The sequence below is a fragment of the Oncorhynchus mykiss genome, chromosome 2 (assembly GCF_013265735.2).
Source record: "Oncorhynchus mykiss isolate Arlee chromosome 2, USDA_OmykA_1.1, whole genome shotgun sequence".
Taxonomy (NCBI): Eukaryota; Metazoa; Chordata; class Actinopteri; order Salmoniformes; family Salmonidae; genus Oncorhynchus; species Oncorhynchus mykiss.
This window is the reverse complement of record NC_048566.1, coordinates 51,205,231-51,230,327: the sequence shown is the minus strand read 5'-3', so window position 1 is coordinate 51,230,327 and position 25,097 is coordinate 51,205,231. Positions and strand designations below refer to the sequence as shown.

General features: G+C 45.8%; 1 protein-coding gene across 1 annotated transcript in view; it reads left to right on the top strand.

Annotated features, from left to right (window-relative positions):
* The first annotated feature begins 998 nt into the window (after positions 1-998).
* The window catches only part of LOC110491276 (protein unc-119 homolog A), a 48,560-nt gene continuing 24,461 nt past the window's right edge, over positions 999-25,097 (top strand). Inside the window, exon 1 of the mRNA XM_021564629.2 lies at positions 999-1,351. Within this exon, the coding sequence (XP_021420304.1) occupies positions 1,228-1,351 (124 nt within the window). The 5' untranslated portion in view covers positions 999-1,227. The remainder of the gene's footprint in view (positions 1,352-25,097) is intronic.

Below are 25,097 nucleotides of genomic sequence, written 5' to 3'. Positions count from 1 at the left end.
CCATATAGGAAATAACCTCAAATGATGTATAGACTGCTGTCTAGTCCAGTGACACTACACAGTCTGGTCAGTACAGGGTAGGGTACTAATAGGCTGTGGTATCCAATGAAATGCTAGTCTCGGAAAGTCAAACCCACTCTCCACAGGTTTTCAAGGGTACAGTATATTCAACCTAACTTCCATTTCCCCTGAAAATGGAAGTGGGAACTCCGTTTAGGCATCTTTTTACGCCTGCTAACTGCTACCTAGGCAAGCTGGAATATTGGTACATTGTGTGAGGTAACCAGTACGTCTAGAGAGACAAATGAAATACTACTAAGGCATTCAGTGTTGTGGTTCTGACCTATTACTCAATTGCACTTCCTAATGCGCCTGCTGCAAATAATGAAAGAATCTCGAGAAATGTAGGATATATAGGTTTATAGGCCTACCCCACATGATTAATGTATCTGTTTGGTCCTCTGACAAACCAATAGGCCTAATTGACTTCTCTTGATGGAAATCAGCAGGCAGTATCCTTTAAGCTGACATGGCAAAACATTTTTGGATTGACATCCAAATGGACCATACATAATTGAGAGATAGGGGTAGCGCCCAAAAGGGATCAAACAATATATCAGATCTCTAAATCCTTGCATTGTTTTTAAATGCAACGTGTTAGTGGAGAAGCTGCAGTTTGGGCATTTGGATCTCAACCAGTGCCACTTCCCTTTTTCCAATTACGACGAACAGGCACAACGCTCACTTTGCCTTGCAATCTTTACGAGGCAGCTGCAAGCCCGCAGACGACCCCACCAGAGACTGTTTCCGCCATACAGTGCGCTGTAGGTGGATTTGTTCGATGTTAGGAGGAGAGAGAGCAACTCTATAGCAGTATCATCTCCTGCAGACGGCAGACTTCAACTCAGAAATAAGAAGGGCTTTGAATTAAGCACCAAGGAGCTACAGACAGCAGCTGTGCAGGCTTTGGAGAGGGAGGGAGGGAGGGAGGGAGGGAGGATGACTGTTTTGTATCTTACAGGCATGGGCTAGGAGAAGTGGGAGGAGGGACAGAGAATTAGCTATTCTTGCACCAGCAGAAGCAACAGCCGGGACCGTTGAGCGCTAAGAAGTCCACCGGTAATAATCCTGGCAGTTGCTGTGTCAGAAGAGATACCGGAGGAAGCAGCAGTAACAACATCAACGTTCACTGCGAGCCCGAGCGCAAACCAGAACCCAACAGCAACAATGAAAGTCAAAAAAGGCTGCAACTCAATGGATGTGGGGGTACCGGCGACCACGGAAGAGGAACTGCTCGGGAACATGGCGATCACTCCCGAGGACGTATTGGGCTTGCAGAAGATCACCGAGAGTAAGTTCGATAGTCCATACGCCACACTAGGCTTACCGATTGACTGGCTGCTTTTGGTAGCCTAGTAATAAGACACACATAAAACCCCATTCATTCAGTGAATGAAGTGTGAAGCGGCCTAAGCAAAGTGTTGCAAAGAGGGTGTTTCTTTTATTAGACAGTTTCCTTCCCTTCCACGCTGTTCATGCATTCATTGCAACAATGTAAGCACGTTCCATCTTCTCTGGTTAATCAATAGATTGTCAACAGCTGATGTTTACTGGAAACTGCCCAGCTAGCACAGTGAATTTGGGCCGATTCGGGATGAGAGTCAGACTCGGCCGAAGTCATTAACCCGAGTCTGGGCCGCCTTCAGCAGTATTACTTATGTCTACGATGTGGGGATTGAGCTCGGGCCGATTCAGGTGTGAGTTATCTGTCCCAAATGTATTACTTGGGGCTCGGGCAGATTGGGGCTACTCTCTGGCAGATGATTACAGGGGCTGCTTTATATAATTAACATTTCATTATTTGTTTTTCCATATTTTCTCAATGTTTCTGTGAACAAAAAATACATGTAACATTTAAATGAAATTCTTTAAGAGGCCTGTGTAATATTTTAGTATTTTGATACTTTGTGCAAGGCAATTGATAAGCATTAAAAACTTTATTGAGTGGCGCAGTGGTCTAAGACACTGCATTGCAGTGCAAACTGCGTTGCTACAAATACTGGTTCGAGACTTGTGCCGGCTGTGACCGGGAGACCAATGAGACCACCCGCAATTGGCCCAGCATCGTCTGAGTTAGTGGAGTGTTTGGCTGGCCGGGATGTCCTTGTCCCGTCACGCTGTAGTGACTCCTGTGGAAAAGGTTAGGGTTTCTGAATACTTTTCGAATGCATCGTGGAGAGAGAGAGAGTGGTTTAGCAGCTATATCTATCCATCTCTGATGCCCTAACCCCACTAACCTCCAGGAAGTTAGGTAACAGGTGGCCTGTAGGGCCCTTGACTATTTTAAGTAATACCTTCTTACACAACAGGTGATGTCCCAAATGGCACCCTGTTCCTTATATATGTAGGGAATAGGGTGCCATTTGATGCCCATCCAAACACCCCTCCATCCCCTCACACGTAGCCTATAAACTGCTGGTTGTTGTTTAACTTAATCAAATCAAATTACATTTATTTATAACGTCAGCTGATATCTCAAAGTGCTATACAGAAACCCAGCCTAAAACCCCAAACAGCAAGCAATGCAGGTGTAGAAGCACGGTGTTTATGAAAAACTCCCTAGAAAGGCCAGAACCTAGGAAGAAACCTAGAGAGGAACCAGGCTATGAGGGGTGGCTAGTCCTTTTCTGGCTGTGCCGGGTGGAGATTATAACAGAACATGTCCAAGATGTTCAAATGTTCATAGAGGACCAGCAGGGTCAAATAATAATAATAATCACAGTGGTTGTCGAGGGTGCAACAGGTCAGCACCTCGGGAGTAAATGTCAGTTGGCCGGTCATTCAGAGACATCTTCTCTTCTCTCTGCTCCTGCTGTCTCTAGAGAGTTGAAAACAGCAGGTCTGCGACAGGTAGCACATCAGGGTTCCATAGCCGCAGGCAGAACAGTTGAAACTGGAGCAGCTTCTGTTCTGGATAGCATTCTGACCTCCAGCCAGCCACTTATAAATTAGGATTCTTCCTCTGCACAACAGGGATGAGAGTTCCTCATGGAACCTTTTTTATCCAGAACTTCAGAACATTTTTTTAACATCTTCTCTATTTTAACTTTATTTAACTCAGTTAAGAACAAATTCTTATATTCAATGACAGCCTAGGAACAGTGGGTTAACTGCCTGTTCAGGGGCAGAACGACCTTGTCAGCTCGGGATTTGAACATACAACCTTTAGGTTCCTAGTCCAACACTCTAACCACTAGGCTACCCTGCCGCCCCAATTTCTTTCTATGAAAGAAAATGGTTATTTGTTAGGTGAAAAGGTTCTACCTGGTCAGAGAACCCTTTCTTATACAGTGCTACTGCCATAGAAACAGAACAAGAGTAGTGTTGAACAATGTCCAGCTGGGAATACCCTAATGAGCCCAACTCCCAGGCCGGGACAAGCTCCAACTCGGGGGGTGTCGGGACGAGAGGGGAGTCATGCTTGGATGGCTGCAGCATCTTGAAAAATCTCTCCATGGTTACAGCAGCCTATCTCTCTGTGGCCTAACAGGAACACACACACACAGACAGTCCTCTCTGTGTCAGTCAGGAGGAAGAGTCTGTCTCTCTCTGTCCATTTGTCCGCCTGGCTGTCTGTCTGCCTGCCTCGTTGGCTTGCTAGCTGGCTCATTCGCTGTCTGCCTGTCTGCTGGCCTTGTGTCCTCTGTCCCCTGAAGAACAAAGGGATCTCACTCTTTCAGAGGCTGGCACCATTTCTTCCAGTCAGAGAGAAAGAGGGAGACCGACAGAGAGAGAGAAGGACGCCTTACAGTGAGTGTTTGTGTGTGAGTTTATTGAGTTCTGACAGAGCACACAATGGACAAGAAAGGAGTCTGACAGTCAGTGACTTTCATTTAGTTCTGTGACGACCCTCCCACTCTGTCTGCCGAATTCTTTCTCTTTGCTCTTGTTTTCCTTATTAGGATGTCGGTGGGCGGAGCTGGGAGGGTCGTCAGCGAAATGGGACACACCCGGGATAAATACACCTTTTCCCCATTCATTGAGGAGACTCTCTCCATGCAGACACACTGTCGGATTTTGGTTGTGGCATTTTTGTGGCCTTTTCGATTGTTTGCTTTGGCACCTTTCAACACCTCTCATTATCACATCTATGTATGCAACCACTCACTTACACTACTGATTACTGACTACACACCCCATTAATTGTATTTAGGTTACCTCAGTTAATAAATATATTTTGTTATTCCATATCTCCACAGTCTCCCTTTTTGTTACGGACTTCGAGCTGGTTCGTGACAGTTCACTGTTCTTGTCCTTTAAAGACATGCTGCGGGACTTTAGCAAATTGGGCTAAACTACGTTAGTATGTTTTAAACATCCCGCTTTAGGCTGGATATGTCAATGTGTAGTTCATACATGCATCATCTATGAGCAGAATTACTGTTTTACCTTAACAAGTCATGAAATTCCTAATTTGAAAGCGACTGTTTTTTGGTAACTGTGTGGCGCAATTTTCCCATTCAGGGAATCTACACACATTTTGGTGACGTACTGCAAGCTTGGCCCATGTGGGCCAGCCTGCTGGCGATTTGAGTTCCAGCCCCTTGCTATTATCTTCAACATGTCAACCAAATAAGGTTTACAAGCGGTGATTTACGAACTGATGTATTTTATAACATAACTGTTTGCTAGTCGATAACTGTTTGCTAGTATAGCCAGAGCGCTATATATATATATATATATATATATATATACACACACACACACACACACAAAATAAATGGCTCTGTAGTAGCTAATGCAAATATTCTACTGATAAAGCTACAGGATTAGCAGTACCCATTCATAACTTCAGTAATTTCTTTTAATTACTTGCAATTTACATAACATTTAAAAAAACAAAAGTATATTAGTAGCTTGCGTCCTATATTGATAATCAATTCATAAAATGTGTTGCTCATCATCAGACTAGCCGAGGGAAAGAACATGATCTACGGATAAAGGTGCTCCCCTGGGCCAGGCTCGAGTTGCACAGGCGCGACGTTCAGCAGAGGGGCTGGAATAGATGGTCCAAGTCTAGGGCCGAGGAGAGACAGGAGCAGATGGTGACGCAATAGGATAAGAATTTCGCTCAGCATAGCAAAATGTCAAAAGATAATGTTGCAACCACAAGGTTTCTTTATCGAATACCCGAGCCGACAAGGTAAAGATCTGTCATTCTGCCCAAGAGCAAGGCAATTAAACCCCACAAAAACTGCTCCCGGGAGCCGATGATGTTGATTAAGGCAGCCCCCTGCACCTCTCTGATTAAGAGGGGATGGGTTAGAAGACACATTTTGATTGAATGCATTCAGTTGTGCAACTGACTAGGTACAGTGCATTCGGAAAGTATTCAGTCCCCTTCACTATTTCCACATTTTGGTACAGTACAGCCTTATTCTAAAATGGATTTTAAAAAATCCTCAGGAATCTACACACAATACACCACAATGACAAAGAGAAAACAGGTTTTTAGAAAAAATGTGAAATGTATTACAAATAAAAAAAACACATCTTATTCACATAACTATTCAGACCCTTTGCTATGAGACTCGAAAAAGAGCTCAGGTCCATCCTGTTTCCATTGATCGTCCTTGAGATGTTTCTACAACTTGATTGGAGTCCACCTGTGGTAAATTCAATTGATTGGACATGATTTGGAAAGGCACACACCTGTCTATATAAAGTCCCACAGTTAACAGTGCATGTCAGAGTGAAAACCAAGCCATGAGGTTGAAGGAATTGTCCGTAGAGCTCCGAGACAGGATTGTGTCGAGGCACAGATCCAAAAAATGTCTAACATTGAAGTTTCCCAAGAACACAGTGGCCTCCATCATTCTTAAATGGAAGAAGTTTGGAACCACCCATAATCTTCCAAGATCTGGCTGCCCAGCTAAACTGAGCAATCAGGGGAGAAGGAACTTGGTTAGGGAGGTGACCAAGAACCCGATGGTCAGTCTGACAGAGCTCCAGAGTTCCTCTGTGGCGATGGGAGAACCTTCCAGAAGGACAACCATCTCTGCAGCACTCCACCGATCAGGCCTTTTTCAGTAGAGTGGCCAGACGAAAGCCTCTCCTCAGTAAAAGGCACATGACAGCCCGCTTGGAGTTTTCAAAAAGGCACCTAAAGGACTCTGACCATGAGAAACAAGATTCTTTGGTCTGATGAAACCAAGATTGAACTTTTTGACCTGAATGCCATGCGTCATGTCTGGAAGAAACCTTCCATCATCAGTGAAGCATGGTGGTGGCAGCATCATGCTGTGGGGATGTTTTTCAGCAGCAGGTACTGGGCTCCAGAGTGCTCAGGACGTCAGACTGGGGCGAAGGTTCACCTTCCAACAGGACAACGACCCTAAGCACACCAACGACCCTAAGCACACAGCCAAGACAACGCAGGAGTGGTTTAGGGACAAGTCTCTGAATGTCATTGAGTGACCCAGCCAGAGCCCAGACTTGAACCTGATCAAAAATCTCTGGAGAGATCTGGCTTCGATCTGGCTCTGATGCCACGGTGCCAGGACCGGCTGATAACCTAGTACACACTGAAAAGGAGATAGGTTAGTGGAGGAGTGGTGGAGGGAGTTTTGGGCCATCTCTGCCCAGGGGATGAAAGCCGACCACTCCCCTGCCGGTCCTGGCAATAGGACCTCAGAAACCTACCCACATCCTGGTTACCTCTATCCACCTGCCCGTTACTCTCGGGGTGAAAACCTGAAGTGAGGCTGATCGAGACCCCCAGGAGTTCCATAAACGCCCTCCAGACCCTCGACGTGAACTGGGGACCCCACTCAGAAACTATATCCTCAGGCACCCCGTAGTGCCGGAAGAGGTGGGTGAACAGGGCCTCCAAAGTCTGTGAAGCCATAGGGAGACCGGGCAAAGGAAGGAGACGGAGGAAGATCCGTCACGAAATCGACCGATAGGTGTAACCACGGCCGTTGTGGAACGGGTAGGGGTTGTAATTTCCCAATCGGTGGTGCTGGGGGACGGAACTGACGGACCCGGATCCGGACGTCCGTGGGAGGCCAAAAGGTTATCCAGCCGGATGGAGAGGTCCACCAGCTGGTCAAAGGTAAGGGTGGTTCCCCTGCAGGCTAGCTCCCTACGAATGTCCTCGAGTAGACTACACCTTTAGTGGTCGATCAGGGCCCGCTCATTCCATCCCACGCCGGTGGCCAGAGTTCAAAAGTCCAGAGCGAAGTCTTGTGCGCTCCACATGCCCTGTCTGAGATGATACAAGCGTTCCCCCGCTGCTCTCCCTTCAGTTGGAGGATTAAAAATCGCCCGGAAGCGGCGGGTGAAATTTTAATAGTTGTCCAACGTCGGTCCTTCCCTTCCCCAGATGGCGTTGGCCCATTCCAGTGCTTTACAAGTCAGACAGGAGATGAGGGCGTTCACACTATCGCGTCCCGAAGGAGTCGGGTAAACAGTTGCCAGGTAGAGCTCCAGCTGGAGTAGGAACCCCTGGCACCCAGCAGCCGTTCCATCATATACCCTCGGGAGCGTAAGCCGAATCCCACTGGATCCAGGTGAAGGAGGGGTGGACAGCGGTGTGGGTTGTTGTGGGAGCTGGGGTGATGATGATGGGGTTTCTGGAAAATCCCCTCTCTCCCATCGCTCCATGGTTTGCAGCACGCGATCCATGGCTGTGCCGAGACTTTGCAACATAGTCGCGTGCTGCTGGACACACTCCTCCACAGGTAGTGGAGGGCTGTGTGCACCTGCTGACTCCATTAGTGGTGCGTGTTTCTGTCAATAGTCTCGGTGGGTAAGGCAGCGTCAGGCGCAGGACACAGAGATGAGTAATAATCGTAACTTTACTCAATAAACAATCTTCCATCAAGGAGAACAAAATTCCAGAGCACATAAACGCCGCCCGAACAAGGAGAGGCACCAACTTCGGCGGAAGTCGTGACAGAATACTTATGTAAATGTATATTTTTTTGTATTTTATATACATTTCTAAACAATTATTTTTGCTTTGTCATTATGGGGTATTGTGTGTGTAGATTGATGAGGGGGAAAAAAAACAATTTAATCAATTTTAGAATAAGGCTGTAACGTAACAAAATGTTGAAAAAGTGAAGGGGTCTGGATACTTTCCGAATGCACTGTATCCCCTTTTCCTTTTCGCTGTGTGTTTTCTTAGCGAGGTACGCAATCATATAATATTGAATTTGTTATTTAGTCCACTGTTTTTTTAAATTAAGTTTAAAAAAAACGGAATAGTATTTGTATTTTTTACATAATGTGCTTCTTGCTCGAGGATGGCAACTCCAATACAGAAGTTGTTTGAGACTCAACCAACTCCTCTATTAGAGTTGCCATCCTCAAGCAAGATGGTAAGGGGGATTTCCGAGGCCACAGGAAGGAAAGCCACAGGAAGGTCAGGGTGTGGTGGATGCGTGGCTGGTGGGTCAGCCACGCATCCACCAGGGCATACATGTATCAACTTTCACAGTGAATGCTTTTGTTCAAATGGTTTGTGTGCGTATTAATTGAATATTACCAAATGCATAAGTAAAAAATATTGCACCTATTTAATGTAACCCTTGCGGGTTGGAAATAAATAAGTTAACTTTTGCATCCATAGCATTAAAACACATCTGAAGTGCAAGTGCACTGTTTAGCTCAAATCTGAAGGCTGGTGGGCATTTAGGACGTCTACTGCTGATCACTAAAATATCCTAATGATTATCACACTTCCTCAAGCCAAATATTATGGTGACACTATACCAAAGATGGTTTGGTATGGTTTTGAAACCAAGCTCGAGTTATCAGTATAGCCCTGATAACCAATCCACAGATGGTGTTGAGATCCAGAATGTTCTCCACTTGAACCCAACACCGCTCCTCTGGACCATACCCCTCCCAGTCCACCATGTACTGGAGCCATCCCCAAGACGTCGGAGGTCCAGCAGAGATCTGGCGGCATAGGCCGGACCCCCCTCGATGTCCAGGGGGGACAGCATCATTGGACCAGGAACCACCGGCCTGAGAAGGGAGACATGAAAAGGTGAGATACGATAGTGACTGGGAATCTGTAGCCTATATGTCACCTCGTTCACCCTTCGGATAAACTTGAATGGCCCCACAAACCGGGGGCTCAGCTTTTTGCTGGCCAGGCGGAGTGGGAGATTCCTGGTAGAGAGCCAGACAATCCCCAGGGTGATACATGGGGGGGGGGGGGACTGGTGGTATTCTTCCTGCTCCTTCTGACAGTGGATGGCACGCTGGAGTCTCACGTGAGCATCGCGCCACACTTTTTCTGCACACCTGAACCACTCATCAACCACAGGAGCTTCGGTCTGGCCCGGGGTCCACGGAGCCAGGGCCAGCTGAAAACCCAGAACACACTGGAAGGGGGTCAACCCAGTGGAGGAGTGAGGTAGCAAGTTCTGGGCGTACTCTGCCCATGGAAGGAATCGAGCCCACTCTCCCTGCCGGACCTGACAATAACTCCTCAGGAACCTCCCCCTCCTCCTGGTTCATCCTCTCCACCTGAGGCCTATACCTGGAAGTGAAGCTGACCGTGACCCCAAGCTTCTCCATAAATGCTCTCTATACGCGTGATGTGAATTGAGGCCCATGGTTGGAGACGATGTCCTCCGGATGACCATAATATTGCAAGACCTGTTTGAATAGTGCCTCATCAACCTGGAGAGCAGTAGGGAGACCAGAAAGAGGGATTAAACAGGATTTTGAAAGTCTATCCCCAACCACCAAAATGGTGGTGAAACAGTCAGAGAGGAGATCAGTAACAAAGTCAATGGATAGACGGGACCAGGGATGCTGAGGCACAGAAAGGAGTTTTCCTGCTGGAGAGTTCCGGGGGGATTTGGTTTGGACACATACGGAACAGGAGTTGACGTAGCGAGTGACGTCCTGTGCCAGGGTGGGCTACCAGTACTTCTCGGGGATAGACTGGGTAGTGCAAGAAATACCTGGATGTCCAGCGACGACAGCTGTGTGTGCCCAGGTCAGCAGCCGGTCCCTAATCCCTGTGGGAACGTAGGTGCGCTCGGGAGGACAATTAGTTGGTGCGGACTCCCTCTCCAAAGCCTGGCGAATGTCCACCTTGCTTGGCACAGATTCAGCCTCCTCGCTGTTCAGGTTCCGATGGTCGGTTAGGACAACGAATGGTTCCTTGGCACCCTCCAGCCAGTGTCTCTACTCCTCTACTACTCACCGCCAGGAGCTCTCGATCACCAATGTCGTAATTCCTCTCTGAAGGGGACAGTTTTGTAGAGTAATATGCACACGGATACAATTTCTGTGGATTACCCTGTTGTTGAGACAGAACTGCCCACCTCTGAAGCGTCCACCTCCACCACAAAGGATATCGTGTGATCTGGGTGTTTGAGTAATGGGGCGGAGGTGAAACGTCCCTTGAGGAGATGGAAGGCCTCGGCTGAGGAGAGCGGTGAGACGGGCGGCAACGGAGCGGAAGTTCCTGATGAAACAGCGGTAGAAGTTTGCAAACCCAAAAGACTGTTCTAACCCCTTTATGGTGGTTGGGACTGGCCATGACCTAACCACATCTACCTTCTTGTCATCCATCCTCACTCCCTGCAGGCTGATTTGGTAGCCTAAAAAGGAAACAGCCTTCTGATTAAATTGGCACTTCTCAGCTTTGACGAACAGGTGGTTAGCAAGGAGGCATTCCAGGACTGCTCGAAGGTGAGAGATGTGAACCTCCAGGGTAGCCGAGTATACCAGGATGTCATCAAGATACACAACCACCTGGCATCCGAGGATTTATATTTTATTTTTTTATTTCACCTTTATTTAACCAGGTAGCCTAGTTGAGAACAAGTTCTCATTTGCAACTGCGACCTGGCCAAGATAAAGCAAAGCAGTGTGACATAGACAACAACACAGAGTTACACATGGAATAAACAAACAAGCCAATAGCACAAACAAGTCAATGGCACAGTAGAGAAAGGAAAGTCTATATACAGCGTGTGCAAAAGGCATGAGGAGGTAGGCAATAAATAGGCCATAGGAGCGAATAATTTCAAATTAACAGATTAACACTGGAGTGATAAATGAGCAGCTGATGATGTGCAAGTAGAGATACTGGTGTGCAAAAGAGCAGAAAATTAAATAAAATAAAAACAGTATGGGGATGAGGTAGGTAGATTGGGTGGGCTATTTACAGATGGACTATGTACAGCTGCAGTGATCGGTTAGCTGCTCAGATAGGTGATGTTTAAAGTTGGTGAGGGAAATAAAAGTCTCCAACTTCAGCAATTTTTGCAATTCGTTCCAGTCACTGGCAGCAGATAACTTGAAGGCCAAATGAGGTGTTGGCTTTAGGGATGATCAGTGAGATATACAGTGCCTTGCGAAAGTATTCGGCCCCCTTGAACTTTGCGACCTTTTGCCACATTTCAGGCTTCAAACATAAAGATATAAAACTGTATTTTTTTGTGAAGAATCAACAACAAGTGGGACACAATCATGAAGTGGAACGACATTTATTGGATATTTCAAACTTTTTTAACAAATCAAAAACTGAAAAATTGGGCGTGCAAAATTATTCAGCCCCTTTACTTTCAGTGCAGCAAACTCTCTCCAGAAGTTCAGTGAGGATCTCTGAATGATCCAATGTTGACCTAAATGACTAATGATGATAAATACAATCCACCTGTGTGTAATCAAGTCTCTGTATAAATGCACCTGCACTGTGATAGTCTCAGAGGTCCGTTAAAAGCGCAGAGAGCATCATGAAGAACAAGGAACACACCAGGCAGGTCCGAGATACTGTTGTGAAGAAGTTTAAAGCCGGATTTGGATACAAAAAGATTTCCCAAGCTTTAAACATCCCAAGGAGCGCTGTGCAAGCGATAATATTGAAATGGAAGGAGTATCAGACCACTGCAAATCTACCAAGACCTGGCCGTCCCTCTAAACTTTCAGCTCATACAAGGAGAAGACTGATCAAAGATGCAGCCAAGAGGCCCATGATCACTCTGGATGAACTGCAGAGATCTACAGCTGAGGTGGGAGACTCTGTCCATAGGACAACAATCAGTCGTATATTGCACAAATCTGGCCTTTATGGAAGAGTGGCAAGAAGAAAGCCATTTCTTAAAGATATCCATAAAAAGTGTTGTTTAAAGTTTGCCAAAAGCCACCTGGGAGACACACCAAACATGTGGAAGAAGGTGCTCTGGTCAGATGAAACCAAAATTGAACTTTTTGGCAACAATGCAAAACGTTATGTTTGGCGTAAAAGCAACACAGCTGAACACACCATCCCCACTGTCAAACATGGTGGTGGCAGCATCATGGTTTGGGCCTGCTTTCCTTCAGCAGGGACAGGGAAGATGGTTAAAATTGATGGGAAGATGGATGGAGCCAAATACAGGACCATTCTGGAAGAAAACCTGATGGAGTCTGCAAAAGACCTGAGACTGGGACGGAGATTTGTCTTCCCACAAGACAATGATCCAAAACATAAAGCAAAATCTACAATGGAATGGTTCAAAAATAAACATATCCAGGTGTTAGAATGGCCAAGTCAAAGTCCAGACCTGAATCCAATCGAGAATCTGTGGAAAGAACTGAAAACTGCTGTTCACAAATGCTCTCCATCCAACCTCACTGAGCTCGAGCTGTTTTGCAAGGAGGAATGGGAAAAAATTTCAGTCTCTCGATGTGCAAAACTGATAGAGACATACCCCAAGCGACTTACAGCTGTAATCGCAGCAAAAGGTGGCGCTACAAAGTATTAACTTAAGGGGGCTGAATAATTTTGCACGCTCAATTTTTCAGTTTTTGATTTGTTAAAATTTTTTGAAATATCCAATAAATGTCGTTCCACTTCATGATTGTGTCCCACTTGTTGTTGATTCTTCACAAAAAAATACAGTTTTATATCTTTATGTTTGAAGCCTGAAATGTGGCAAAATGTCGCAAAGTTCAAGGGGGCCGAATACTTTCGCAAGGCACTGTACCTGCTGGAACGTGTGCTACGGGTGGGTGTTGTTATCGTGACCAGTGAACTGAGATAAGGTGGAGCTTTACCTAGCATAGACTTATAGATGACCTGGAGCCAGTGGGTCTGGCAACGAATATGTAGCGAGGGCCAGCCGACTAGAGTATACAGGTCGCAGTGGTGGATGGTATAAGGTGATTTGGTAACAAAACGGATGGCACTGTGATAGACTGCATCCAGTTTGCTGAGTAGAGTGTTGGAAGCTATTTTGTAGATGACATCGCCGAATTCGAGGATCGGTAGGATAGTCAGTTTTACTAGGGTAAGTTTAGCGGCATGAGTGAAGGAGGCTTTGTTGTGAAATAGAAAGCCGATTCTAGATTTGATTTTGGATTGGAGATGTTAAATATGAGTCTGCAAGGAGAGTTTACAGTCTAACCAGACACCTATGTATTTATAGTTGTCCACATATTCTAGGTCGGAACCGTCCAGGGTGGTGATGCTAGTCGGGCGGGCGGGTGCGGCCAGCGAACGGTTGAAAAGCATGCATTTTGTTTTACTAGCGTTTAAGAGCAGTTGGAGGCCACGGAAGGAGTGTTGTATGGCATTGAAGCTGGTTTGGAGGTTAGTTAGCACAGGGTCCAAGGAAGGGCCAGAAGTATACAGAATGGTGTCGTCTGCGTATCGGTGGATCAGGGAATCGCCCACAGCAAGAGCGACATCATTGATATATACAGAGTAAAGAGTCGGCCCGAGAATTGAACCCCGCGGTACCCCCATAGAGACCGCCAGAGGTCCGGACAACATGCCCTCCGATTTGACACACTGAACTCTGTCTGCAAAGTAGTTGGTGAACCAGGCGAGGCAGTCGTCAGAAAAACCAAAGCTATTGAGTCTGCCGATAAGAATACGGTGATTGACAGAGTCGAAAGCCTTGGCCAGGTCGATGAAGATGGCTGCACAGTACTGTCTTTTATCGATGGCGGTTATGATATCGTTTAGTACCTTGAGCGTGGCTGAGGTGCACCTGTGACCAGCTCGGAGGCCGGATTGCACAGCGGAGAAGGTACGGTGGGATTCGAAATGGTCAGTGATCTGTTTATTAACTTGGCTTTTGAAGACTTTAGATAGACAGGGCAGGATGGATATAGGTCTGTAACAGTTTGGGTCTAGGGTGTCCCTGAACACCTCGTTAACGAATGCCTGGAACACTGACAGAGCGTTGGCTAAGCCAAATGGCATCACCAAGTACATGTAGTGGCCAGACATTGTGCTAAACGCAATCTTCCATTCATCCCCCTCCAGGATGCTGATGCAATTGTATGCACTCTGTGGGTCTAGTTTAGTAAAGAACCGGGCACCACGGAGCTGTTCGATGGCTGCCGGGACTAATGGGAGAGGGTAACGGTACTTTGTGGTGATTTAATTGAATCCTCTAATCAATGCAGGGATGTAACCCTCCATCCTTCTTGGCCACTAAGTAGAAACCAGCCGACACAGGAGAAGTGGACGTGCAGTTGAAACATTGTTGGAGCGTCTCTTGGATGTAATCTTTCATGGCCTGGGTATCAGCCGCCAATAGAGGGTAGATGCGGAGTGTATCTTGCGACCTGGTGCACTGGTGATGAAGTGGATGTTCTCCTGATGAATGGACTCCACAGTGAGTGTGATGGTTCCGGATCCTAGTGGCCGATTATCGAGGCTTTGAACCGGGAAAGGAGAGTAGAGTGGGTATGTGATGATGTTATGAGAGGCAAGGGTCTAGTCAATAAAGTTCCCCGTGGCACTGTAATCCACCAATGCTGTAGTTGACTTTCCCTCATGTACTGTGTCTAGTGTGATGGACAAAAAAAAAGAGTTTAGCAGAAAGTGATGAAGATGAAATACTCACTCCTGCACCAGGAGGTGGAAGATCACTTGACCATCCCTCTGCTTGTGGATCCGGGATTAGGATGTGCCGGATACCGCTGGAGCTGGTGCCTTCCTTGACCACAGTACAGACAGAGCCCCAGCTGTCTCCATCTGCATCTCTCCATCGCGGGGAGACATGTGACCCCTACCTCCATGGGTTCAGGCTCTGATCCAGAGTTTTCACTGAGGGAGGGAAAGAAGCAATGCGTGTACCGACACTCCTGAAGTAGGTTATCCAGACGGATGGCCAACACAATGAATGCGTCTAGGAAGAGGTTGGCGTCGCGACAGGCCAGTCCTGTCTGGACCTCCTCATGCAGACCTCTTCTGAATAGCGTACGAAGCATCCGCTGGATGCTGCTCCTGTCTGGAAGGTGAGCGTGCCATAATTGAAGTAGGCGCTCACCTCTCTCTCTGCCCTCCGGGGAATGATCGAAGATGAAATTGAACAGAGTCTTGAACCCCTCATATAAATCTAGCACCTCCTTTCCTCTCTCCCAGATGGCCGTAGCCCATTCCAATGCTCGCCCGGTCAGCAGAGAAATAACTGTGGCAACATTAGACCTCTCGGTGGTGGGGGACTCATGTGGTGCGTAAAGTATAGGGAGCACTGAAGCAGGAAGCCATGGCATTTAGATGGGGTGCTATCATATTTAGCGGGGAGGGACAAATGGGCATCGCTGACCTGAGTGGGTTGCTGAATGGGCTGTTGTGCTGGCTCTCTGGGTCAACTGGTTGTAGAATATTCTCCGCTAGTTGACGACAACGACTCCCGGGTGTGTTCAAGATGTTGCACATTGTGAAGAACCTCTTCCATAGCCATCCCTTGTTGTGCCAACGGGTCATAGTGTTGACATAGAAAGTATCCCTGCTCATCGACCGTCTGGGAGATATTCTGTTTTCTTGCTACTTCCATTGTTTGAGTCAGTGTTCTGTAACGAAGAAGCTGAGAGTCGAGAAGCAGGTGAAAGGTTTAATAAAACAATAAACATGGAACGAGACAACATAACAGCACGCAAAAACACAGGAATAATACTGACTGGGGAAAGAACCTAGGGGTGTGCCAGATATAGGGGAGGTAATAAGTGAGGTAATGGAGTCCAGGTGTGCCTCATGATGACGTACAAGTGTGCGTAATGATTGATGTTAGGTGTGCGTAATGATGGATACCAGGACCGGTGGTTAGTATACTGGGGACGAGCAGAGAATACGTGACACTAAGAAAATTGAGGAGAGAGCAAACCCCAGTTTAATTAGGTCTGTAATCAACAGCCTAACTGTTAAATGTGCCTGGCTTTATAAATCCTCCACATACAGTACCAGTCAAAAGTTTGGACACACCTACTCATTCAAGGGTTTTTCTTTATTTGACTATTTTCTACATTGTAGAATAATAGTGAAGACATCAAAACTATGAAATAACACATATGGAATCATGTAGTAACCAAATCAAAATATATTTTAGATTCTTCAAAGTAGCCGACCTTTGCCTTGATGACAGCTTTGCACACTCTTGGCATTCTCTCAACCAGCTTCACCTGGAATGCTTTTCCAACAGTCTTGAATGACTTCCCACATACAGTTGAAGTCAGAAGATGACATACACCTTAGCCAAATACATATAAACACAGTTTTTCACAATTCCTGACATTTAATCCTCATAAAAATGCCCTGTCTTAGGTCAGGTAGGATCACCACTTTATATTTAGAATGTGAAATGTCAGAATTATAGTAGAGATAATTATTTATTTCAGCTTGTATTTCTTTCATCACATTCCCAGTGGGTCAGAAGTTTACATACACTCAATTAGTATTTGGCAGCATTACCTTTAAATTGTTTATCTTGGGTCAAACAATTTGTGTAGCCTTCCAGAAGCTTCCCACAATAAGTTGGGTGAATTTTGGGCCATTCCTCCTGACAGAGCTGGTGTAACTGAGTAAGGTTTGTAGGCCTCATTGCTCGCACACGCTTTTTCAGCTCTGCCCACACATTTTCTATGGGATTGAGGTCAGGGCTTTGTGATGGCCACTCCAATACCTTGATTTTGTTGTCCTTAAGCCATTTTGCCACAACTTTGAAAGTGTGCTTGGGGTCATTGTCCATTTGGAAGACACATTTGCGATCAAGCTTTAACTTCCTGACTGACGTCTTGAGATGTTGCTTCAATATAGCCACATACTTTTCCTGCCTCATGATGCCTTCTATTTTGTGAAGTGCACCAGTCCCTCCTGCAGCAAAGCACCCACCCACAACATGATGCTGCCACCCCGTGCTTCACGGTTGGGATGGTGTTCTTCTGCTTGCAAGCCTCCCCCTTTCCCTCCAAACATAACTATGGTCATTAAGGCCAAACAGTTCTATTTTTGATTCATCAGACCAGAGGACATTTCTCCAAAAACGATTAACTTTGTCCCAATGTGCAGTAGCGGTTTTGGAGCAGTGGCTTCTTCCTTGCTGAGCGGCCTTTCAGGATATGTCAATATAGGACTTGCTCTACGGTGGACATAGATACTTTTGTACCTGTTTCCTCCAGCATCTTCACAAGGTCCTTTGCTGTTGTTCTGGGATTGATTTGCACTTTTCGCACCAAAGTACGTTCATCTCTAGGAGACAGAACTCGTCTCCTTCCTGAGCGGTATGACGGCTGCATGGTCCCATGGTGTTTATACTTGCGTACTATTGTTTGTACAGATGAACATGGTACCTTCGGGCATTTGTAAGTTGCTCCCAAGGATGAACCAGACTTGTGGAGGTCGACAATTATTTTTCTGAGGTCTTGGCTGATTTCTTTGATTTTCCCATGATGTCAAGCAAAGAGGCACTGAGTTTGAACGTAGGCCTTGAAATACATCCACAGGTACACTTCCAATTGAATCAAATGATGTCAATTAGCCTATCAGAAGGTTCTAAAGTCTATGTATAATGTTCTGACATTTTCCAAGCTGTTTAAAGGCACAGTCAACTTAGTGTATGTAAACTTCTGACCCACTGGAATTGTGATACAGTGAATTATAAATGAAATAATCTGTCTGTAAAGAATTGTTGGAAAAATTACTTGTGTCATGCACAAAGTAGATGTCCTAACTGACTTGCGAGAACTATAGTTTGTTGACAAGAAATTTGTGGAGTGGTTGAAAAACGACCTAAGTGTATGTACATTTCCAACTTCAGCTGTATGCTGAGCACTTGTTGGCTGCTTTTCCTTCATATTGCGATCCAACTCATCCCAAACCATCTCAATTGGGTTGAGGTCGGATGAGGGTGGAGTCCTCGTTATCTGATGCAGTACTCCATCACTCTCCTTCTTGGTCAATAGCCCTAGCACAGCCTGAAGGTGTGTTGGGTCACTGTCCTGTTGAAAAACAGAATGCTGTGGTAACCATGTTGGTTAAGTGTGCCTTGAATTCTAAATACATCACAGACAGTATTACCAGCAAAGCACCCCCACACCATCACACCTCCTCCTCTATACTTCACTGTGGGAACTACACGTGGAGAGCATCCGCTCACCTGCTCTGCGTCTCACAAAGACACACCGGTTGGAACCAAAAATCTTACATTTGGACTCATCAGACCAAAAGACAGATTTTGGTCTCATGTCCATTGCTCGTGTTTCTTTGCCCAAGCAAGTCTCCTCTTTTTATTGGTGTCCTTTAGTAGTGGGTTCTTTACAGAAATTCGACCATGAAGGCCTGATTCCCTCAGTCTTCTCTGAACAGTTCATGTTGAAATGTGTCTGTTACTTGAACTCTGTGAAGCATTTATTTGGGCTGCAATCTGAGGCTGGTAACTTTAAACATCTTATTCTCTGCAGCAGAGGTAACTCTGGGACTTCCTTTCCTGTAGCGGTCCTCATAAAAGCCAGTTTCATCATAGTTCTTGATAGTTTTTGCCGACTGCACTTGAAGAAACGTTCAAAGTTCTTGAAATTTTCCGTATTGACTGACCATCACGTCTTAAAGTAATGATGGACTGTCGTTTCTCTTTGCTTATTTGAGCTGTTCTTGCCATAATATGGACTTTGTCTTTTACCAAATAGGGCTATTTTCTGTGTACCACCCCTACCTTGTCACAAGTGATCATGAACTAGAATGTATTGGCCTGAACGTTACACTGTCTCCCCAAATGTCTTTTACCCTTATTGGAATGTATAGGCCACCTTCAACCAAAAGTGTGTTTTTTGATCAGTTTAATAACAGGGAATAGGGAATGCGATTTTGGGAAAGAGGTCATCTTAATGGAAGATTTTAATATTAAATATTAAGACAGGTCTTGTAGGAAAACCCTCAAATGGATCACTAATACATTTGACCTTACACATAAAGGATCATCCTGGGTGACTTGTTGCTCTAAAACACAGATTGATTTGGTGTTCAGTAATAAACCAGAGAGAGTGACTAAATCATTCAATATGGTTACTGGGCTATCTGATCATTATCTGACACTTATAGCCAGAAAGCTGTCCAAGAGCAGGTTTAACCTCTCTACTGTTAGAAAGCCGGATCAACTAAGAATACCTAAGAGTGAATTAAACTATTTTGAAAACGCAATTAAGGGAATTAACTGGAATGATCTCTTGTCCTATACAGAGGTGGAAGCTGATAGTCAGGTTTTTCTATCCACAATCCAGACAATAAATGGTTTCCTAAAGAAAATCAAAACCCCGACCTGGCCAAAAGAGCACTCTTCCTTGGCTGAACGGAGAAATCTGGAAATTGATGAAAGAACGAGATTATGCTCTAAAAATAGCCCTAAAAGCTCTCATCCAGAGTATGAGAAATAAGGTGATGAAAGAAATCAGACAGGCCAAAGCAAACGTTTTTATTAACATAATTGGTGAAGCAAAGGGAAATTCTAAACTGATCTGGGAGAATCTAAAAAGTTAACAGGGAAAGACCATAGTAACACTGCAAAAATACTAGAAATCATGGTGAATAACAATCTAACACAGGATGCAGTCGAAATAGCAATAACCTTCAATTCCTACTTTATTGACTCTGTCAGGGTACTGACACAGAACCCCTCCACTGGTTTCTTGGGCTCAGTGCTAGTGAATGACGCTCAACCTGTCTTCATCATAAGGGAGGTTTATGAGTCAAAGGTGAACAAGGTGATTAACTCACTAAAGAACTCTAAAGCCAAAGATGTGTTTGGGCTGGACTCTACCTTTCTTAAAAACTACAAAGAGACACTTATTGGCCCCATTACTAAGGTCACCAACACATCTATTGGTCTCGGGGTGTTTCCAAGGGTGACCCTGCTGACGTGAGTAACTACAGGCCCATTAGTATACTACTACCTGTGGTGTCAAAGGTTGTTAAAGTGTGTAGCAGAACAACTGATTGCCCACCTCAACAACAGCCCCTTCACATTACACTCCATGCAGTTTGGCTTCAGAGCGAAACAATCACCTTTCTCTGTGAGACCTTCCCATGTCTAGAATACACTGCCATCAGACACACATAACTGCACCACAGATCACACTTTCACAAAATGCATGGCTAAAGGTCAATCAGATTTGTGAACATAATCCCTAGCTGTGTATTGCCGCTTTCCATGTTGTCTGTTGTCTGTAGCTTGTGAGGTGTGCTTTTATGAATTTTGTCTTGCTGCTTTTTGTTCTATTTTGCTCTGTCTGTATGTGACTTCTTGCTTGTTCTATGTTGCTCTGTCTGTATGCTACGTCTTGCTTGTCCTATGTTGTTCTGTCTGTATGCTATGTCTTGCTTGTCCTATGTTGCTCTGTCTGTATGCTTTGTCTTGCTTGTCCTATGTTGCTCTGCATGTGTTCACTGTTCAATGATTGTCTATAGTGTAATTGTTTTTAATAACCTGCCCAGGGACTTCGGTTGAAAATTAGCCGGCTGGCTAAAACCGGCACTTTTACTGAAACGTTGATTAATGTGCACTGTCCCTGTAAAAATAAAATAAACTCAAACTCAAACAACTGATTGGCTCAAATGCATTAAGAAGGAAAGAAATTCCACAAATTAACTTTAAACAAGGCAATTGAAATGCATTCCAGGTGACTACCTTATGAAGCTGGTTGAGAGAATGCCAAGTGTGCAAAGCTGTCAGCAAGTCAAAGGGTGGATACTTTGAAGAATCTCAAATATAATATATATTTATTATATTAACACTTTATTTAACCAGGCAAGTCAGTTAAGAACAAATTAGTATTTTCATTGACGGCCTTCCCTGGCCAAACCCTCCTCTAACCTGGACGACGCAGGACCAATTGTGCGCCGCCCTATGCAGCAACTCCCGATCACGGCCGGTTGTGATACAGCCTGGGATCGAACCAGGGTCTGTAGTGACTTGTCTAGCGCTAAGATGCAGTGCCTTAGACCGCTGCGCCCCTCACGAGTTACTCATTCGCCCTACCCTCTGTAGCGCCTTGCAGTCAGATGCCAAGCAGTTAACATACCAAGTCAAGATGCTCTCAATGGTGCAGCTGTAGAACTTTCTGTGATGTGGACAACCCGCTCCACAATAGTTCCGTCGATGTGAAGGGGGACTTGCTCGGCCCTCCGTTTCCTGTAGGCCACGATCAGCTCCATTGTCTTCTTGACATTGAGGCAGAAATTGTTGTCATGGCACCACACTGCCAGATCTCTGACCTCCTCCCTATAGGCTGTGTCAGCGCCCTCTGTGATCAGGCCTAGGTCATCAGCGAACTTAATGATAGTGTTGGAGTCTTGCGTAGCCACCAATCGTGGGTGAACAGAGAGTACAGGAGGGGGGGAATAAGCATGCACCACTGAGGGGCGCCGTGTTGCGGTCATCTTGGTGGATGTGTTGTCTACCCTCACCACCTGGGGCGGCCCATCAGAAAGTCAGGATCCAGTTGCAGAGGGAGGTATTCAATCCCAGTGTCCTTAGCTTAGTGATAAGCTTGGAGGGCACGATGGTGTTAAACGCTGAGCTGTAGTCGATGAACAGCATTCTCACAAAATAATTCTAATTTTACAGTAAACAAGCACAGCACTTACACAAATAACTGATGATTGGCTGAGAGAAATTGACACAAACAAGGAGGTGATTCCACCTCGGGAGGAATCGCCAGTGGCAGTAGGGGAGCATGCCAGGCGTGGTCAAGCCACTGTTACGTGTTCAGCCCGCACACAAGCTTACACAGCCGGAGCACCGTGCCGAGACAGACCATAGATCAAGAACATCTTTTCATTTATTTGGGCATGGTCTTGAACCCGAACCCGGCTTGTTAGCCTTCGTCGTTTTGGTTGCGTTAGCCATCTTAGCCAGTTAGCCAGGCTAAACAGGCCTAAGAATAAATAACAGATTCAGCAGGAAACTCACAAAACCAGAAGGATGAGCACACTCTCTTTAAGTGGGACAGTTAAGTTGCAGTAAAGGCTGATAGATTTCACCTTTACATGTTTATTTTGTGTGAAATTGTTCTGCTCAGCTCGAGTTGAATAGCGGAAGAATTTAAGGAATTTATCTGTGCCTCGGTTATCACCTGTGGAAGGCGGGGCTTCCGGTGAGGCACAGTGTTCATTGGCCTTGTCAGGTGTGTTTAAAATGTTATTCAGTAGAGGGCGCTAGCACAAACTCCCCAAAGCTGTGTTGTACCTAGTTGACCGACTGAAATGGAACTGAACAAACACTCCCAATAACAACCTTTGCTTTAGACTCAGGTGTCAAGTCTCTAAGATGCTGGCCAAATGAATACACTCTGCCTTTGTTCTGTGGGGGTTCTCTCTCTCTGTCCCCTGCTTCCATCTGTCTGCCTGCCAGCCTGCTTGTCCGTCCATCTGTCTGTGTAGTGTTGCGGTAGAATGAAGTGACCCATCCTCTGATTGGAGATGACTACATGGTCACACCATGACAACATCATGGATCACCTAGCCCTGGGGAGTTAGTGTTCAGAGGCAGGGCTGAACATATACTACATGCCACTGTTACGAACATGTCAAAATAGTAATTCCCTGTTGCGAACGTGCCTGTTACGAACGTGTCAAAATAGTAATTCCCTGTTACGAACGTGTCAAAATAGTAATTCCCTGTTACGAACGTGTCAAAATAGTAATTCCCTGTTATGAAGATTGTATTTTGGCAGCAGACCACCATACTGTACCTTCCTTCCCTCCCTCGTCACTCAGATCTTTCCAACCCTGCCTACCTACCTCACCTGCTCCCTCCCTCTACTAACCATACTGTGTCCCCTCTGGTCCTAAACCTTCTCCCCTACCCCCTCTCTTGCTCCCCCCCACTCTCCAGTGAGTGATAAAATGGATATGCTTCCTTGCGAGTCACTAAACCGGATTAGTCCCGTTGAGCTGTGTTGAAGCGCAGTGGCTTCCTGCTCGTCCCTGATTGGCTGTTCAAACAGACCTGAGTGGTCACTCTGGCTGCACACGTATTCTTTTATAATCCTGTTTTATTCTCCTCTCCTTTGATGGCTAGAGAGTGACACGTAACATGGTCATCATGATCCTCATGGTAATCTATTGAGTGTTAAGGAAAAGACAGGCTATTCTCCATTCAAACTAAGCTTAATGTGATGTTAGTTTTGAGAAATACAACTTTGTTATATGTCAAGCTCAAAACTGTAACCTACATTTGAAAAGAGAACACTACAATCTTCACTCCCCACAACTCCAGTTCAAACCCCCACTGTTTCCTTTGAGGCATGCTAGATGTATTTAGCCTTCAGACAGTGTATGTCTGTTTTATTATACCCATATACAACTAAAAGCCAAACTCTGTAGTTACAGTGACACAGACTCTGCTCTGCCATTCATTTCACAACTCTGTTTTATGTAATCCCTACTGTATGTATTTACAGCCACATCCTGATTCGCATCCTGATTGGCTCAGTGGAGAAAGAACACTGTCCGGGACAACTGTGAGGATGTCAGGGTGATGATGTCAGTTGTCATGATGATGTCATCATCATCATCATCATACTTTACATCTCTAGGTGGGGGGGTTTGGATAGAGAGGTGAGGTGGCCAGTGTGAGCAAGTGATTCGAGGGCAGGGAACAGACACTTAGGTTTCCATGGTAACGCTGCTGCCAGTTTCCAGTGATTAGAAGGCCACCCATCACTGTGAGAGTCAGTTGGCTTCCTTTGGTACAGAACCTGTCTTCTCTGCTATGTTCTGCTCTCTTGCTTTTTTTCGGTTCCCATCCGCTCCTCCCTTGTGCTCTGTTTTCTCTCTCTCACTCTCTTTCTCAATGTTTTCTATTCTCTAAACACACACACACCCTACTAATCCCCAGGAGGCTAATCTGAGATCGAGGATTAGTGTCTAAATAAAGGCACCGTCGTCCCTCAGCTTTCTGTCCCCATATTCCACCGTCACATGACATCACCCACATGACCCAGGCATCCCACTGCTTGCCTCTGAAGCTAAACATGGTTGGTCCTGATCCAGATATTGGTAAAAGGGATGTTGGAGGGCCAGTAGGAGGCACGTTAAAACAGGTGTCCTGACTCTCTGTGTTCATGGTAAGAGTAGGGGTGTTAACCCTGGTGTCCTGGCTAAATTCCCAATCTGATCCCCCCCCAATCTGACCCAGCTCCTCAGTAAAAGGCACAAGACAGCCCGCTTGGAGTTTGCCAAAAGGCAACTAAAGGGCTCTCAGACCTTGAGAAACAAGATTCTCTGGTCTGATGAAACCAAGATTGAACTCTTTGGCCTGAATGCCAAGTGTCACATCTGGAGGAAACCTGGCACCATCCCTACAGTGAAGCATGGTGGTGGCAGCATCATCATCATGCTGTGGGGATGTTTTTCAGTGGCAAGGACTGGGTGACTAGTCAGGATCAAGGGAAAGATGAACGGGGCAAAGTACATAGACATCCTTGATGAAAACATGTTCCTGAGCGCTCAGGACCTCCGATTGGAACGAAGGTTCACCTTCCAACAGGACAATGACCCAAAGCACACATTCAAGACAACGCAGGAGTGGCTTCGGGACAAGTCTCTGAATGTCCTTGAGCGGCCCAGCCGGAGGCCGGACTTGAACCTGATCAAAAATCTCTGGAGAGACCTGAAAATAGCTGTGCAGCGACGCTCCCCATCCAACCTGACAGAGTTTGAGAGGATCTGCAGAGAAGAATAGGAGAAACTCCCCAAATGGGGAGGCGGGGTAGCCTAGTGGTTAGTACTAGTAACCGGAAGGTTGCAAGTTCAAACCCCCGAGCTGACAAGGTACAAATCTGTTTTTGAA